Source organism: Chiloscyllium plagiosum, unplaced genomic scaffold (genome assembly GCF_037043375.1).
Source record: "Chiloscyllium plagiosum isolate Xiang-an unplaced genomic scaffold, Cpla_swu_hap1 HiC_scaffold_21, whole genome shotgun sequence".
Classification (NCBI taxonomy): Eukaryota; Metazoa; Chordata; class Chondrichthyes; order Orectolobiformes; family Hemiscylliidae; genus Chiloscyllium; species Chiloscyllium plagiosum.
This window is the reverse complement of record NW_028270159.1, coordinates 56383323-56402532: the sequence shown is the minus strand read 5'-3', so window position 1 is coordinate 56402532 and position 19210 is coordinate 56383323. Positions and strand designations below refer to the sequence as shown.

Genomic DNA, 19210 nt, shown 5'->3' with positions numbered 1-19210 from the left:
AGCCAATACAGAGGAACCTCGATTATCCAAATACCAATTATCTGAAAATCGGATTATCCGAAGGAGATCTCAAGGTCCTGATAGAAACATTATATCAAAGACGTGTTTCCAACAGTGATCGCGTCTTTTGTTTATAGTGACTAAACAAGCACCGTCTCCAAATGACTGACCTCCCGCCCTCTCTCTCTCACCACACTTTCCCTGGAGTTTTATGGAGGGGTGTACCCTAACTCCCTCCCTTCCCCAGATAATCTCTCCAACACGGTCCTGTACAGGGCAAAGGTGAACCTGTCAAAATGTTGCAGTAAAATGGGTGTGTGTGTGTGTGTGTCGGTGTGTGTGCGTGTGTGTGTCGGTGTGTGCGCACGCGCGTGTGTGTGCGTGCGCGTGTGTGTGTGTGCGTGCGTGCGAGCATGCGTGCGTGCGAGCATGCGTGCGTGCGTGCGAGTGAGTGTGAGAGTGTGAGAGTGAATGAGTGAGTGAGTGAGTGTGCATGCGTGCGAGTGTGTGAGTGTGTGAGAGAGTGTGAGAGTGTGAGAGTGTGAGAGTGTGAGAGTGTGAGAGTGTGAGAGTGTGAGAGTGTGAGAGTGTGAGAGTGTGAGAGTGAGAGAGTGTGAGAGTGAGAGAGTGAGAGAGTGAGTGAGTGAGAGAGTGAGTGAGTGAGTGAGTGCGTGGGTGCGTGGGTGCGTGGGCGCGTGGGCGTGTGTGTATTTGGAGACTTACCCCACAAAGGCATCAGCAGCAGCGGCGGTCCTGTTGTTGGTGTACAGTCCGGCTGCCCTGGAGAAGGGGTAGGGGCAGACGGGGGAGCCGCCCTTAGTGGTGGGGGGAAAGAGTGTTGGACGGGGTTGGGGGGGTGGTGTTGGGATCGGGGGGGGTGGTGTTGGGGTCGGGGGGCGGTGTTGGGGTCGGGGGGCGGTGTTGCGCGGGGTTGGGGGCAGTTCGGCGGTGTTGGGCAGGACGGGGGGGGCAGTGTTGGGGTCGGAGGGGCGAGGGTGGGAGAGTGGGGTCTTGCGCACTGTGTGCTGCTGCAGTCTCCTGGATGGGCAGCAGACTTTAAAAACTCCCAGCCCCAGAGGAAAAGCATTGAATCAATTAACTGAATAATCGATTATCAAAACGAAATAGTGCCCGCCCATCTCGTTCGGATAATCGCGGTTCCCCTGCACATGTTTTAAAAGTTTTTGCTTTAAAAAGAGTCCCCTATTCGTCAGTCGCGTTACAGTCAATTTGCATTGACGAAACAAGCATTATAGCAGAATGACCTGCACGAGGCAATCTAATGACTGCCTCTTGACATTATCATCATTGAATCCCCTACTATCATTATCCTTATGGTTACAACTGACCAGAAACTCAACCATAAACACAGTGGCTACAAAAGCAGGTCAGAGGTGAGGTATACCACAGTGGTTTCTCATCTCCTAACTCCCCAAAGCCTGTCCATCATCAATAGGGCACAAGTCAGGAGTGTGATGGAGTACTCCTCATTTGCCTTGATGACTGCAACTCCAACAACTCAAGAAGCTTGACACCATCCAGGACAAAGCTTGATGGGCACCACATCCAGAAACATCTAATCCCTCCACAACTGAGGGCACTATTTTCAAGATGCACTGCAAAAGTTCACCAAGTCTCCTTAGACAGCACTTTCTAAACCTGTAACCACTTCCATCGAGAAGGACAAGGGCAGCAGATCCATGGGAACACTCGCACCTCCAAGTTAGTCTCCAATCCAGTCACCATCCTGACTTGGAAATACATAGCCATTCCTTCACTGTGGCTGGGTCACCCTACAGCACCTGATTATCAGCACCACATTGTCAAAGATAACTCAGGACAGGCCAATAAATGCTGGCCAGCCAGTAATGCCCATGTCCCACAAACACATTAAACAAAAAAACAACAACATTCTCCTCAGACTCCAAAATGGTTATTGGAGCACAAGACTCCACATCAGATCTAATTCAAAGCTCCCTTGATGACGCGTCTGAAACTTTGTTTGTATTCTGGAGCCACACACAAACTACAATCTGCATAGTGAATTTCTACATGATGCTTGCTGAACACACACATGCTGCCAGGATGGCACAGTGGCCATCACTGCACACAAGTACAGACTGCCCAGGTGCTGCTCTCTGTTCATTGACCATCGTTCACTGGATGCATCCACTAATTTATTGCACACAAGACAATCTTGACCATTCTGTTGAGATAAAATGGGCACTTACTGCGTGATAAGGTAAGCCACAGGTCAGAATGAATCGGTTATCTTTGCGAGCAATCTGAAACAAAGAATGGAGCATATGTTAATATTTCAGAGCATTGCTAAATATTGATTGTAATAAAGGGAGGTGGTGGGATAGTGGTAATATAACTGAACTAGCAATCCAAAACCCTGTGATAAAATTTGAATTCAATCAAAAAGCTGAAATAAAAAGTTAGCCTAATGTTGACCATGTAAAACTGTCATAAAAATACACCTGGTTCACTGATACACTTAAGGACGGAAATCTGCCATCCTTACCTGGTCTGGGTTACACTCCAGACCAACAACATGATTGACTCTTAAATGGTCCTTTGGGAAATTAGGGATGAGCAATAAATGCTGCACAGCCTTAACACCCATATCCCATGAGCACAGTAAGAGAAACATAAAAGAATGTCATAATTTCATCATGCGACATTGCTGGCAAATTTCTTGTAGTTCATTGAATTGGGTGCTCTGTTTCCTTCTACAGTTCAAAGATGTGTGGGTTTGGTGGATTGGCCATGGAAAAGTGCTTGTAGGACCTAAGGATGTGCAAGCTAGGTGGATTAACAATGGTAAGGCAAGGTTATGGGCTGGGATAGGAGCCTGGTTTTTGGTGGGATGCTTTTGGGAGGATTGGTGTAGACTCATCAGATTGAATGGCTTCTTCCCGCATCATTGGGATCTATGTGTTCATGATCATACTCTACTCATGTATGTTGCCTTAAAATAACACACTTTGCAAAATATTGAAGAGTTCACAGAGCAACAGGTGGTAAACTGGAAACCTATAACCGTTGAGATAGGAGTAGACCATTGGATTCCTGGCTAATCTGACATCATGGCTAATCGGACTATAACCTCATCCATATTCTTGCCTTTCCCAGATAACCTCTCACCCTCTTGTTTAACAAGGATCTCTCCATCTCCACCTTAACAATATTTGATAACTGCTTCCATCCTCTTGCTTTTCAGGAAGAGAGTTTCAAAACCTGAGGCTCCTCAGAAAACAAAACTCCTCCTCATCTCTTCTTTAAATTTTGAAACAATGACCCCACGGTTCTAAATTCTCTGATAAAAGAAAACGTCCACTTTAAATCTAATCTGTCAAGACCCCTCAGAATCTTACTTGTTTCAATCATTTTTACTCTTCTAAACCTCAGCAGATAGAAACATAGCCTGTCCAACCTTTCCTCATAAGACAACTCACCTAATCGAGGGAATAGACTGCTAAACCTTCCAACATTTAAGCCTTCCTTAAATAAGGTGCCTAATACTGTGCCTAAACCCGAGCACCCAGAGGAAACCCAAGCAGACACGGGAAGAATGTGCAAACTCCACAAAGATGTGGTCTTACCAGTGTCTAATGTAACTGAAAGATACCCTCCCTACATTTATATTTAATTTTAATTTACAATAAATGATAATAATCTATTATCTTTCCTAACTATTTATACCTGAAAATAAACCTTTTGCAATTCATTCACAAGAACACCCAGATTCCTCTCCATTTCAGAGCTTTGCAATCTCTAACAGTTTACGTATGTGTTCAGTGGACACTTGAGTTAAAGTCCCATCAAGTAGAAGCTTCTTTTTGATTGTCGACGAATCTAGGTATGTGCAGACAATAATTTGGGAGGGTTGAGTTGTTAATACCAAAAGCAAATGTAAGAACTAAAAAGGGAATAGTAACTTGCAAAATCTTAGGAGGTTGCCTATTGTGTTTTACCATTCTCTCTGCCAAGACGAACAATTTCACATTTCCCCACATTATATTCCATTTGCCAGGTTTTTGCCAACTCACAATCAGACTATATCCTATGTAGCCTCCTTATTGTCTTTTTTTTACAATCTACTGTCTTGTCTTTGTGTCGTAAGCAATTTGGCAGCCATACTTTCAAGTCCCTTCAATGAAGTCAAATTATATCAATTGTAAACAGCTGAGGCCCCAGACTGATCCCTGTGACACATTACTTGTTGCCTCTTACCAACCTAAAAAAAGACTAATTTATGCCTTTTCTAGTTCCTATTAACTATCTGTATCCATGCCAACATGTTGCTGCATACACTAAGAGCATTTATTTTCTGGAATAACCTTTGAGTTAATAGCTTCTGGAAATCTAAGTACATTCTACCAACCAGTTCCCTTCATCTTCAGCATGTTAATTCTTCAAAGAACTCCAATTAATTGAATGAACAGGATCTCCCTTACTCAAAAACTGTGGCTCTGCCAGTTTCCTTTACATACATTTTTCTAAGAGCTCAGGCTATAAGGCTTTCAATAAGTGTCAAACAGCTTCTCAATGGCAAATGTTAAGTTTGATTATATTTCAACTTCTTCAATTAACCCCAGAGAATGGGAACCCCTTGAAATTTATCCTTCTCATTGAATGCATTTACTTTGTGTGTTCTTTAATAGCTCCTCAAATGTCTGCTACTACATTGCAATTGACCTTACACTTAACCTAATTTGCCAGTTCACTTTCATGCTCCTCTAATTCTGGCCTATTATATATTCCCAGTCGTAAGTGTTTACAGCATCAACCAAGGCTGGAAAGTTGATTGCTGACATGTAAAGCAGGCCTCAATGAATAGCTATGCCCAATCATGGAATCGTAGAATCCCTCCCTACAGTATGGAAACAGGCCCTTCAGTCCAATCGGTCCACACTGGCCCACCGAAGAGTAACCCACCCAGACCCATTCCCGTTTAACCCTACATTTACTCCTGACTAATGCACCTAACCTACACATCCCTGAACACTATGGGCAATTTCGCATGGCCAATTCACCTAACCTGCACATCTTTGGATTGTGGGAGGAAACCAGAGCACCCGGAGGAAACCCACGCAGACACAAGGAGAATGTGCAAATTCCACACAGACAGTCACCCGAAGCTGGAATCGAACCCGGGTCCCTGGCACTGTGAGGCAGCAGTGCTAACCACTGGGTCACCGTGCTGCCCCATGCCCCATCTCACCCCGTCTCAGCTATGTTCTGAAATGAACATTGAGAAAGAAAGAAATTGGCAAAGAGCCTCTGCGTTCGGAGACATCTCATATATGTTGAAATATTTGTTGAATGGGTGATTGATTCCAATTGATCATTTAGCATTCCTCATTACAGCAGCAAGACTCTAATGAAACATAATCCAACTCCTTCCCTCAAATGGCCCTGTTCAAGATCTGTTCAATTCACATCCAAACGAAAACAATGGGATTAAAAACTAGACATAGTCTAAAACAAGTGAGCTGCTTTTCCAGGTTTCAGCCCAGGTTTCAATTTATTTATGGGCAGGCTTTGGCAATTCTACCTTTCTTGATGAACTGAGTGACAGATAATTCCTGACATGTAAGATGATCTAGTGGCTTCAATTACATTGATGGAAATGTTCTATGGCACCCTAACAGTCTGGGACAAATAGAAGAGCAGATATGGAGGTAAGTTTCAGGGAAGCGTAGTGATCACGGGGGATTTCAATTTCCTCAACATTAACTGAGGCAGACATACTATGAAAGGTTTTCAGAGAGCAGAAACCTTAAAATGTAGCAAAGACAACTTTTTAAACCAGTAAGCAGAAGGCCCCACAAGAGAGGGGTCATCATGGACTTAATGTTAGGTAACCAAGTGATGTAAGTGGGCAAATAAGCCTGAAATCAAAATTGTAAACTGGGGAAGGCTAATTTTAACAAGATCAGCTATGATTTGGCCAGAATGAACTGGAGCAGAGATTTCCATACTTCCACATTTCAGAACTGTGGGATACATTCAAGAAAGAAATCTGGACAGTACAGGGTCTAGATTAGAGAGGTGCTGGAAAAACACAGGTCAGGCAGCATCCGAAGAGCAGGAAAATCGACATTTCAGGCAAAAGCCCTTCATCATGACTGAAGGCAGGGCCAACATGTTCCAATAAAGAAAAAATATGGGACCTTCAAATCCAGTGAACCTTGGATACAAAGGCAAATGCAGGATTTAAGGGAAAAAGGGAGGTAATGGCAGATATTGAATGCTTAAAACAGCTGAAATTCTACAGAAGTATAGAATATGCAAGCGGTAACAACAAGTAGATTAGGATAGCTAAAAGAGGATAAGAATGAATACTGGCACATGAAATAAAGGAAAATCCTAAGTTGTTTTACAAGTAAATTACGGCCAAAAGGATAATGGAGGAAAGAGTAGGGCCATCAATGACTACAGTGGTAATTTGTGCCAGGAGCCAGGATGTAGGTAAGGTTCCAAATGAATACTTTTGAATGAGTGTTCAATGTGAGAGAGATTATATGTATATAGAGATCAGGAAGGTCTGTGATACAATTAAAGAAGTTTGCAGATTTCTGAATGGTCTGGCCAGCTTAAACCAGCTTAAAAGCGGGTAAATGCCCACTGCAGGATGAAATTTATCCACGGTTGTTAAATGGCAAAAGAAAGGAAACAGCAGGGGCACTGCAAAAAATTTAAATTCTCCTCTGACCGCAGGAGAGGCACCAGAGGGCTGGAGGACAGCCAATGTGGTACCATTATTCAAAAAGGGAGCTGCTTTTCACAGCAGAGAGCGGCGCGAACTGGGCGGAAGTGAAGTTGGAGCGCAGAGCTAGTCGGGAATGTAAGTGATTGATATTTGAGTGGGTGTGTTCTAGACCCCAGGCCCTACATAGGGCCTCCCTCCCATCCTCCTCCTCTAACCTAACTTTAAAGTCCACAGGTAAGCTACTCAATGTTCTTGTTTTGGAGACGAAGTGTAGAGTAATGGCAGTGCAGGCAGTGGAATGTTCCTCCTGCAGGATGTTTGAGGTAGGGGTGACCACCGATACTCCTGCCGACTTCATTTGCAGGAAATGCAGTCAGATCCTGATCCTCACAGAATGAGTAAGGGAACTAGAACTGGAGTTGGATGAACTGAGGATTATTCGAGAGGCTGAGAGGGTGATAGATAGAAGCTACAGGGACATAGCTACGCCAGAGAACAGAGGTAGCTGGGTAACAGTTAGAGGTGGGAAAGGGAGGAAGCAGGCAGTGCAGGGATCCCCTGTGGTCGTTCCCCTCAACAATAAGTATACCGCTTTGGATACTGTTGGGGGGGGGAAAACGGCCTAGCAGGGGTAAGCTGCAGTGACCGGGTCTCTGGCACGAGGTCCGGCTCTGAGGCTCAGAAGGGAAAGGGGGAGAGGAGGAGAGCGCTAGTTATAGTTAGAGGGACGGACAGGCGATTCTGTGGACATGGGCGAGACTCTCGGATGGTTTCTTGCCTCCCGGGTGCCAGGGTCCGAGACGTCTTGGACCGTGTCTTCAGAATCCTTAAGGGGGAGGGTGTGCAGCCAGAAGTCGTGGTGCACATTGGCACCAACGACATAGGTAGAAAGAGAGGTGGGGAGGTCATTCAGGAGCTCAGGGAGTTAGGCTGGAAGCTAAAAGCTAGGACGGACAGAGTCGTCATCTTTGGGTTGTTGCCGGTGCCACATGACAGTGAGGCAAGGAACATGGAGAGAGTGCAGTTGAACACGTGGCTGCAAGGATGGTGTAGGAGGGAGGGCTTCAGGTATTTGGACAATTGGACTGCATTCTGGGGAAGGTGGGACCTGTACAAGCAGGACGGGTTGCACCTGAACCAGAAGGGCACCAATATCCTGGGGGGTAGGTTTGCTAGCACTCTTCGGGGGGGTTTAAACTAATTTGGCAGGGGGATGGGATCCGGACTTGTAGTCCAGCAAGTAGGCTAGCTGTTTGTCAGGATGTCCAAGAATGTAGGGATAATGGAGAAGGTAGCACTGACAGGGAGTACTTGCGGACACAGAGATGGGCTCAAGTGTGTATACTTCAATGCAAGGGGTATCAGAAATAAGGTGGGTGAACTTAAGGCCTGGATCGGTACCTGGGACTACGATGTTGTGGCCATCATGGAAACGTGGATAGAAGAGGGACAGGAATGGTTGTTGGAGGTTCCTGGTTACAGATGTTTCAGTAAGATTAGGGAGGGTGGTAAAAAAGGAGGGGGGGGTAGCGTTGCTAATTAGAAATGGTATAACGGCTGCAGAAAGGCAGTTCGAGGGGGATCTGCCTTTGGAGGTAGTATGGGCTGAAGTCAGAAATAGGAAATGTGCAGTCACCTTGTTTGGTGTTTACTATAGGCCCCCCAATAGCAGCGGAGATGTGGAGAAACAGATTGGGAAACAGATTTTGGAAAGTTGCAGAAGCCACAGGGTAGTAGTCATGGGTGATTTCAACTTCCCAAACATTGATTGGAAGCTCTTTAGATCAAGTAGATTGGACAGGGCGGTAGTTTGTGCAGTGTGTACAGGAAGCTTTTCTAACTCAGTATGTAGATTGCCCGACCAGAGGAGAGGCCATATTGGATTTGGTACTTGGTAACGAACCGGGACAAGTGATGGGCTTGTTAGTGGGTGAATATTTTGGTGATGGTGACCACAATTCTGTGACTTTCACCTTGGTTATGGAGAGAGATAGGTGCGTGCAACAGGGTAGGTTTTACAATTGGGGGAAGGGTAAATACGATGCTGTAAGACAGGATCTGAGGAGCATAAGTTGGGAGCACAGGCTGTCAGGGAAGGATGTCTTGGAAATGTGGAACTTTTTCAAGGAACAGATACGACGTGTCTTTGATATGTATGTACCTGTCAGGCAGGAAAGAAATGGTCGTGTGAGGGAACCTTGGTTGACGAGGGAGGTTGAATGTCTTGTAAAGAGGAAGAAGGGGGCTTACATAAGGTTGAGGAAACAAGGTTCAGACAGAGTATTGGAGGGATACAGGATTGCCAGAAGGGAGCTGAAGAAATGGATTAGGAGAGCTAAGAGAGGGCATGAAAAATCTTTGGCGGATAGGATCAAGGATAACCCCAAGGCATTTTATGCGTATGTGAGAAACATGAGAATGACGAGAACGAGGGTAGGTCCGATCAAGGACAGTAGTGGGAGATTGTGTATTGAGTCGGAAGAGATAACTGAGGTCTTGAATGAGTACTTTTCTTCAGTATTTACAAATGAGAGGGACCGTATTGTTGAACAGGAGAGTGTGAAATGGACTGGTAAGCTCGAGGAGATACTTGTTAGGAAGGAAGATGTGTTGGACATTTTGAATAACTTGAGGATAGACAAGTCCCCCGGGCCTGACGGGATGTATCCTAGGATTATGTGGGAAGCAAGAGAGGAAATTGCAGAGCCGTTGGCAATGATCTTTTCGTCTTCACGGTCAACAGGTGTGGTACCAGGGGACTGGAGAGTGGCGAATGTTGTGCCCCTGTTCAAAAAAGGGAATAGGGATAACCCCGAGAATTACAGGCCAGTTAGTCTTACTTTTTCGGTGGTAGGCAAAGTAATGGAAAGGGTACTGAGGGATAGGATTTATGAGTATCTGGAAAGACACTGCTTGATTAGGGACAGCCAGCACCGATTTGTGAAGGGTATGTCTTGCCTTACAAGTCTTATTGAATTCTTTGAGGAGGTGACCAAGCATGTGGATGAGGGTAGAGCAGTGGCTATGGTATACATGGATTTTAGTAAGGCATTTGATAAGGTTCCCCATGGTAGGCTTATGCGGAAAGTCAGGAGGCATGGGATAGAGGGAAATTTGGCCAGTTGGATAGAAAACTGGCTAACCGGTCGAAGTCAGAGAGTGGTGGTAGATGGTAAATATTTAGCCTGGAGCCCAGTTACAAGTGGAGTTCCGCAGGGATCAGTTCTGGGTCCTCTGGTGTTTGTAATTTTTATTAATGACTTGGAAGAGGGAGTCGAAGGGTGGGTCAGTAAATTTGCAGATGATACGAAGATTGGTGGAGTTGTGGACAGTGAGGAGGGCTGTTGTCGGCTGCAAAGGGACTTCGATATGATGCAGAGCTGGGCTGAGGAGTGGCAGATGGAATTCAACCCTGCCAACTGTGAGGTTGTCCATTTTGGAAGGACAAATAAGAATGCGGAATACAGGGTTAACGGTAGGGTTCTTAGTAAGGTGGAGGAGCAGAGGGATCTTGGGGTCTATGTTCATAGATCTTTGAAAGTTGCCACTCAGGTGGATAGAGCTTGAAAGAAGGCCTATGGTGTATTAGCGTTCATTAGCAGAGGGATTGAATTCAAGAGTCGTGAAGTGATGTTACAGCTGTACAGGACTTTGGTTAGGCCACATTTGGAGTACTGTGTGCAGTTCTGGTCGCCTCACTTTAGGAAAGATGTGGAAGCTTTCGAGAGGGTGCAGAGAAGATTTACCAGGATGTTGCCTGGAATGGAGAATAGGTTGTACGAGGATAGGTTGAGAGTGCTAGGCCTTTTCTCATTGGAACGGCGAAGGATGAGGGGTGACTTGATAGAGGTATATAAGATGATCAGGGGAATAGAGAGTAGACAATCAGAAACTTTTTCCCCGGGTACAACAGAATAAATTTAAGGTGAAGAGTGGAAGGTATAGGGGAGATGTCAGGGGTAGGTTCTTTACCCAGAGAGTGGTGGGGGCATGGAATGCGCTGCCTGTGGGAGTGGCAGAGTCAGAATTATTGGCGAACTTTAAATGGCAATTGGATAGGTACATGGATGGGTGCTTAAGCTAGGACAAATGTTCGGCACAACATCGTGGGCCGAAGGGCCTGTTCTGTGCTATATTGTTCTATGTTCTATGTAACCAGGAAACTACAGCCAGTCAATGAAACTTTGGTGGCACTAAAACTATTGGAAGCAATTATGACAGACCGAATTAATCTGCGTTTGGATCGGCAGGAAACTAGACAAGAAAAGAGAGCATGGTTTTGTTAAGGGAAGGTCATGTTTGGCCAACTTAGTTGAATTTTTCAAAGAGGTGACCAGATGTGTAATGTTTTGATGCAGTCTACATGCATTTCAACAAGTTTTTGCTAAGATCCCACTATGGAAAACTGATAGCAAAGATAAGAACCCAAGGAATCTAAGGAAATTTGACAAATTGGATCCAAAATTAGCCAAGTGGCAGGAAGCAGAGGGTGATGGTTGGGGGGTGTTTTCCAACTGGAAATCCTCGTCCAGTAGGGTCCTGCAAGGGTCAGTGTTGGGGCCCTTGCTGTTTGTGGTTTATATAAATAATTTAGATATGAATGCCAGAGCGTTGATCATTACGTTCGCAGATGATACAAGAAATGGTGTGATAAATAGTGAGGAGGACACATCCTAGGCAAATCAGAAGCAAATTATATTCAATGCAGATGGATGAGAGTTCTGGAATCCACTTTATAGGAGACATGTGATACCAATGGAGAGGGTGTAGAGGAGATTTAATAGAATGTTTTCTGGACTGGAGAGTTTCAGTTATAAAGAGAGATTAAATAACCTGTGTTTTTTTTCCCTTAGAGCAGAGCAGATTAAGAGGACATTATTGAGATATATAAAATTAGGAAGGGCATTGACAGAGTTCACAGGAAGAAACTTTCCTCCTTGATGGAGGGATTTAAGGTAAGGCGCACAAGGTTTCGAGGAGATATGAGTAAAATCTTTTCATCCAGAAGGTGGTGGGAACCTAGAACCTGTAAAGGTGGTAGCAGAAAACCCCACATCATTTAAGAAGTATTTAGATTTGTGTTTGTGAAGCTGAGGCATACAAGGCTATGGGTCAAGTGCTGGGAAAAGGGATTTGAATAGATAGGAGGTTGTTTTTGATTGGTGTAGCTTGTAGGCTAAAGGGCCGTTTCTGTGCTATAGACCTCTTTGACTCTATATTAGGCCTAACAGTTTTCATTTCTTCCTTCTTTTCAATTTCAAAAGTTCAACTTCATTTCTTTTCTACTGACTGAAACCCAAAACCCCGGTCTGGGATTGCTAATAATTATCTTACATTAAGATAATTTCATTTGTTTAAATTCCTTTTCTTAGGAATGATGCTTTGGTCATGCTACTCCATTGAAGGACATCTCAGTATGCTCAATACATCCTTCCCCCCTCAAACAACTTCCAGCACAGACTAACAATGAATGTCAGAGTCTGGAAAGCTCTTCCTGTTTGCCCTCTGCGTAGTTCCTTAGGAACTCTGAGTAACCTCCTCTCACTTGAAATTATGGGTATTATAGCTTTTAAAAATTTACTGCAAATATGCAGTCCAACACATATACTTAACTTAGATTTCCAAAGTAAATGACATTAATATATACAGTATACAGATCGTTCTGTTATAATGCACAATTTGTTAACACAAATTCATTGTAACAATTGATGAAATAGGGACGCTGTTTCTCCAGCACAAACTTTTAAAACATGTGTTGGCTGTAATACGATTACAGCGCCAACACATTCAGTGCAATGTTTCTAAAGCGCAATCTTTCTAAAACGCGGAGTTGCTCAAGAAGTCTCAGTTTCATTACACACTGTGGAATTGACAATACAACTTAGATACAAACATCTTGTGATCTCGGCACGGTGGCTCAGTGGACAGCACTGCTGCCACACAGCTCCAGGATCCCAGGTTCGAGTCTCAGCCTTGGGTGACTGTCTGTGTGGAGTTTGTGCAAACTCCCCGTGTCTGCGTGGGTTTCCTCCGGGTGCTCCGGTTTCCTCCCACAGTCCAAAGATGTGCAGGTCAGGTGAACTGACCATGCTAAATTGCCCATAGTGCTAGAAGCATTAGTCAGAGGGAAATGGGTCTGGGTGGGTTACTCTTCGGAGGGTCGGTGTGGACTTGTTGGGCCGAAGGGCCTGTTTCCACACTGTAGGTATGCTAATCTAATCTATGCAATTTCACATAACTAAGATCAGTTTTAGAATACCTTGTAAATTGATACACTCATGTTCAATTATTCAATGTAAAAATCACAGGAAAAGGGAAAGCAATCACAAGGATGCAGTCAAATGAGAAACTGACCAGAGTGAGGTTTATATCTGGCAGCATTGAGGGAGGGAGCAGGAAAATAAGTGATGTCAGGTCACAGATAGAAGCTAGGAGAAAGTGAGGACTGCAGATACTAGAGATCAGAGTCGAAAGTGTGGTGCAGGAAATGCACAGCAGGTCAGGCAGCATCTGAGGAGCAGGAGAATATTTCCCTCCCCACCCCTATCAGCGTTCCGGAGAGACCATTCCCTCTGCGATTGCCTCATCAGATCCATGCTCTCCCCCACCAGCCCACACCCCACTCCCAGCGCCTTCCCCTGTCACTGCAGGAAGTGCAAAACCTGCACCCACACCTCCCCCCAACACCTTTCCCATCTATCTGCTCCACCCTCCTATCACCTTCTCCCTCACCTTCATATACCTATCACATTACCAGCTACCTTCCTCCAGCCCCACCCCCCCCCTCCCATTTATCTCTCAGCTCCCTGGCCCACAAGCCTCATTCTTGATGAAGGGCTTATGCCCAAAATGTCGATTCTCCTGCTCCTCGGATGCTGCCTGACCTGCTGTGCTTTTCCAGCAACATACTCTCGACAGAGACAGAAGCTCATGGCACAGCATGGACAGAAGTACTGCCTAATACTCTCTGCATGTGGTGCAAATTAACACAAAACCAAGCTTTACTGAGCTCAGGAGCTAGATGTATGGCTGTTAATTTATTCAGAGATTTACACTCTTAAAATGTCTTAGATGGCAAAATTGGCCTCACCAGGAGTTCTTTGGTTTCAGTGAATTGCATCATAGAACACATGCTGACGGGAACGCTGTCAATCCCATATAAGATCTATGACATATATATGATCTCGCTCTTGTTGCTAACAACACCTTATATAGAAACAAGCTGTCAGACAGCCACATTATGGCCTGCACGGTGATATCATTTCTAGAACTTGCATTTTAAAACAGTGATAAATAGGGTTGGTTACTTTTCTGAAGGAACTTAAAAAAAAAACCTGGATCAGACAATCCTCCTGGAGCAGAGAACGCCTGGAGTCTTAATGGAAGATTGTTTTTATTGCTCTCTTATGTCCTATCCCACTACCCCACACACCAGGCCTTGTTATCACAAAGTCTGCTATCACACACTACCTATTGTTAACCACCAATAATCCCCATTTAGCTATTCGTCCTCTTAGCCAGATTGCTATCCACTCCTTTGTCTGCCCAACTGTTCTTCTGTATTGTTGGACTCTATCCCCACCTATCATCTACTCCTTAACCTTCCCTCCCTCCACCCCCACCCCACCCCCCAACCCTATCTTCCTACCTTCTGCATTTAAACTGACATTTTCCTAGCTTCCATCAATTGCGAGGAAGGGTCACCAGACCTGAAATGTTAATTCTGATTTCTCTTCACAGATGTTGCCAAATCTGCTGAGTTTTTCCGGCAACTTCTGTTATTGCTCTTATTGTGCTGCTTTACAACAGATGGGGCAAACACTTCGAGTCATTAGCTTGCCTTTGGTTCAGAATAAGATGTTGTGTTTTGGGGGGTGGCGGGAGGATATCCTCAGTTGGCTGGACAGCTGGTTTGCAATGCACTGTCATTCCAACAGCATAGGGTTCAATTCCTGCTCTGAATGAGGTGATCATGAAGGTCTTGCATCTTGACCTCACCCTTTACTTGAGGCATGGTAACCCACAGCTTAAACTCACCACTAACAAAAGAGCAGCTCTATCATCTCTTAGGATTAAAGCCACTTTATCATTGTGTGACAATGTGAATGACGTTAACTGAAACAAAAAAAATCTATCGGGACAGATTTCAATCTGGGCTTTGATTTGGCCAGGCAGCGGTGGGTACTGCAGATGCAGGAGATTAGAGTTAAGATTAGAGAGGTGCTGGAAAAGCACAGCAGGTCAGGCAGCATCCGAGGAGCAAAAAAAATCAACATTTCGGGCAAAAGCCTTTCATCAGGAATGAGGCCTCAGATGCTGCCTGACCTGCTGTACTTTTCCAGCACCACTCTAATCTTGACTTGATTTGTCCAGTCATACTATCAACTGGGATCCGAATGTGAATCAATGGCTTTAGAGAAAATACTGCTTTTATTCAAGCACTACTCAGACAAACAGAATACGCAAGCACAAACTTCCAACGAATACCATCCCATAGGCATTAAATTCCAATAAACTGAATCTCATCCACACATTCCTGAAGAAGATTCCTGAAGAAGGGCTTATGCCCGAAACATCGATTCTCCTGTTCCCTGGATGCTGCCTGACCTGTTGCGCTTTTCCAGCAACACATTTTCAGCTCATCCACACATACCAAGTAATACCCCTTGTGAGTGAACGTGATGGAATAAAAGCCTGTGACAGGATGCGTGCATAGATGAGTGTGTGGGGGATGTATGTGTGTGTGTGAGAGAGAGAAAGGGTCTGTGTTCAGTACCCATAAGATCGCCTCAACTGGGACCTTGGGTTCATGTCACACTACAGGTGACCCCACTGCACGATGCGCATGCGCGCGCGCACACACACACTCGTGTAGACCCCCTCTCATACAGACACACATTCCCCCCCCACTCTCAACCACGCACACACCCTCTCACAGGCTTATATTCCATCACACTCACAAAAGCACTTTACCAAGTACACACACACGCAAACACACACACTCACTCTCTCTTTCATGTACGTACACACATATAAGTCTAAGGGGTGAATTTGCATTTTCAGAATTATATTTGTAGATACATTCTATTTTGGTTAAAAAGTGCACAATCTGCAGCCAGTCAGTCTATGTAATATTTTATAAATTCCACTTTGGAAATAGAACCAGTCTGACTCAAGATTGGGATACAGACAGACTCTAACCTCACACCTTTAATGCACTGAGCGGAGATGTCACTTTTTTTTTAAATAAAACCTTAAGTTATCTCAAGAATTGACTTAAAGGAAGTTCTGGGATTTACATATTAATGAACTGAAACTTGCAACCCATTCTAAAAGATGAAAGACCTAACAGCAATCTAGGTTTGTTCAATACATCATTTCAGTTGTATGATACTGTAATCTTTTGCTATAAATTCAGTGTCTTATGGTCCTGCTCTATAATCACCTGAAGGAGCAGCGCCTCAAAAGCTAGTGCATCTAAATAAACCTTTTAGACTATAACCTGGTGTTGTGTGATTTTTAACACTGTCCACCCCAATCCAACACCGGCACCTCCGCATCTTAACAGTAGTAAAGAGTTGACAAGAAATACTGGCTGAAAACAGAATTAAAACAATTCAGCAACTGCAGGAGTCAAACTAAAGTGTGTCAAACAATATTCCTCGTGGCTCTCTCATACACGACACCATTTTCTCCAACATTCTAACAAGTGCATTACACTATCGCTCAGTCCAGCCTGTTTTAGAGAATCAAAAAACAGAAGTTGCTGGAAAAAAGCAGCAGCTCTGACAGCATCTACGGAGAGAAACCAGAGTTAGCATTTCTGGTCAGGTGACCCGAAACATTAGCTTGCTCTCTCTCCCGCTGTGATCTCCAGCATTTGTTGTTTTCAGTAAATTCCAGCATCTGCAGTAATTTCTTCCTACTTAATCCTGTAGATAACAGCCTCCCCAAATGAGAAGAGCTCACAGAAACTGACTGTCTTATCTCAAGTATGATTTATTTCTGTAGAGGTAGCTAAACAGGAGCAAAGAAAGGAAATTCATTTTTGTGAATGGCAGGCTGGGAAAATACTGATCAGGATATCTGATAAGATATAAACAGCTTTCTCTCTCAATACAACTGATAACATAAACAAAAACCAAAGGAGAGGAATAAATTAAACAAAAGTCATCTCTGATCAAAGGCTCACTTGAAGTTGAGATCAATTAGAACTTCACAGAACACAGTTGATTCTCAGTTAACACTTCCCTCCAACTAGAGTTTAAACAGACTTTGTCCTGTTGTGCTTAAACCCAGAGTAAATACTGCACCTGCGCAATTGATCATTGTCCAAATTCAGGGTGTCCTCCCCATTAAATTCAATGATCACTAGCCAGATGTGATGAGAAACACACACAAAGCAAACGTGATCATTGGGAGGTCTAGCGTTTGGAGACAATGTTCTCACTGGGGGGAACACATTGCAGCCTCCGATATCTTAGAGTTACTAGGAACCTTAAGCAATCAAAACCCGACTTGGCCGGGGTTGGGGGGGGGGGGGGGGGGGGGTTGAAAGAGAGAGAATCACACCGTCACTATGAGCAGGGAAATTTAGGTGGGAAGAACCTGGAAAATGGGATCCAGGCTGCAACAGATAACAGAGAAAATAAGCCCAATGCACAGCCCAGAGGGGAAATCACAGTGGCAGAGTGGAATTGGAAGGGGGGGGTGTGAAATCAGAGAGGAATGAGGAAATCAGAGAGGGAGGGGGAGATCAGAGAAGGCGATTCAATGTATGGACGATTCTTGCGAGTTTGATGAGCAAACTGCCTTTCACTAAAACCAAGAAAGGTCTTCTTCCACTCAGAGCCCACAGCGCATACCGACCAATCATGATGCAACCTTGGAAAATGTGGACCGCATCTCAATCAAGACAGGCATAGAAGACAATAATATTCAATGATCCATTTGTGCAGCTTGTCACTGAGCTAACTGAGGACAGAAGTATTTGATGACCAGCATCTCAAGCTCAAAATGACAGCAGAAATCCTCATGTTTCTGTAGCCATCTGAGACTCCCAAGAGGGCAGCAGAAACACATTATCTTCCTCAAAGCCTTCCTGAGAAGTTCAAATACCTCCCATTACCCCTGGATTGCAATAAACAAAATTGAGAAGGTTCATTCAGCAAGATATCCCAAATAGCTTGACAGCCTTCTCTGTGAATATGCATAAGTGACAGAGGAAGTGCGCGCATCTTTAAACACCAGTTTCCACCCCCCCTCCTCCCAATGGACTCACGCCATCTCAGAACATGCTGATGTGCCTGAAATCTGCAGCTCTCCATGTTTGTCAGAAACTTTAGCCCAGGGACTGGGAAGGGACCCAGTTTGCAAGTACAGCCAGAAGAAGGAACATAAGACATTTTAATGGAGAGGCAACGTGTGGATGGGAAAGACTTGAGCATTTGGACCTACTTTTTAATAGATGCTTGTCAGCAATGTCAGTTCAAAGTGAGAAACAAACTTAGCACCTAAGAAGCAAAAAGTATGTGAACTCTCTTTACCCACCCATGAGATGACATTAACCTATCAAACATGTTCGCTACAGAAGGACAAAACTCCAGTTTGGTCCACTGGTCTGGATAGGTTGCATGTCTGCATCAAGGAGTCCTCCAGCCACAAACATGAACCTAGGATGGTGTGAGGTTTCACTGGTGCCCACGTCAAGGATGTCATTGATTAGATTAGATTACATTACAGTGTGGAAACAGGCCCTTCGGCCCAACAAGTCCACACCGACCCGCCGAAGCGAAATCCACCCATACCCCTATATTTACCCCTTACCTAACACTACGGGCAATTTAGCATGGCCAATTCACCTAACCCTGCACATCTTTTGGACTGTGGGAGGAAACCGGAGCACCCGGAGGAAACCCACGCAGACACGGGGAGAACGTGCAAACTCCACACAGTCAGTCGCCTGAGGCGGGAATTGAACCCGGGTCTCAGGCGCTGTGAGGCAGCAGTGCTAACCACTGTGCCACCGTGCCGCCCACAATGGGTGGATGCAAAGCACCCTGAGGGGAGTAAGCAGCTGGAGGTCACAATCCACATCGGAATCAATAAAACCAGGGAGAGAAAGGGGTGTGGTCTGCAGTCAGAGTTCGGAGAGGTAGAAAACAAAACAACAAATAGGACATCAAAGATAGGAATCACAAGATTACTCCTAGTAGCACTCAAAAGTGAGTATAAAAGTGGAACAGTACTCATGAGTAGGTGGCTGGAGAGGTAGTGCAGGATGGAGATTTAGCTTCACAGGAAATTATAAATAGTTTATAAGGAGGTGGATCTGAACAGGCTAGACAGGTAGGCCCTGAACACCACTGGGATCAATTTCCAAATGCCATTTGGAATGTTCAATCTAACTTGATAGTGGTATGTAGGAACCAGCAGGAAATATTAGACAGAGAGATGAAGGAATATAGAATATTGGTAGAGACAGACAGC

At 44.7% G+C, this 19210-nt stretch overlaps 1 protein-coding gene across 5 annotated transcripts in view; it reads right to left on the bottom strand.

Moving 5' to 3' along the window:
- The window catches only part of exd3 (exonuclease 3'-5' domain containing 3), a 451102-nt gene that overhangs the window by 198060 nt on the left and 233832 nt on the right, over nucleotides 1-19210 (bottom strand). For all 5 annotated transcript variants that reach the window (XM_087998598.1, XM_087998600.1, XM_087998602.1 and 2 more), the window contains one exon: nucleotides 2232-2285. In XM_087998598.1, coding sequence (XP_087854724.1) covers nucleotides 2232-2285 — 54 coding nt within the window. The remainder of the gene's footprint in view (nucleotides 1-2231; nucleotides 2286-19210) is intronic.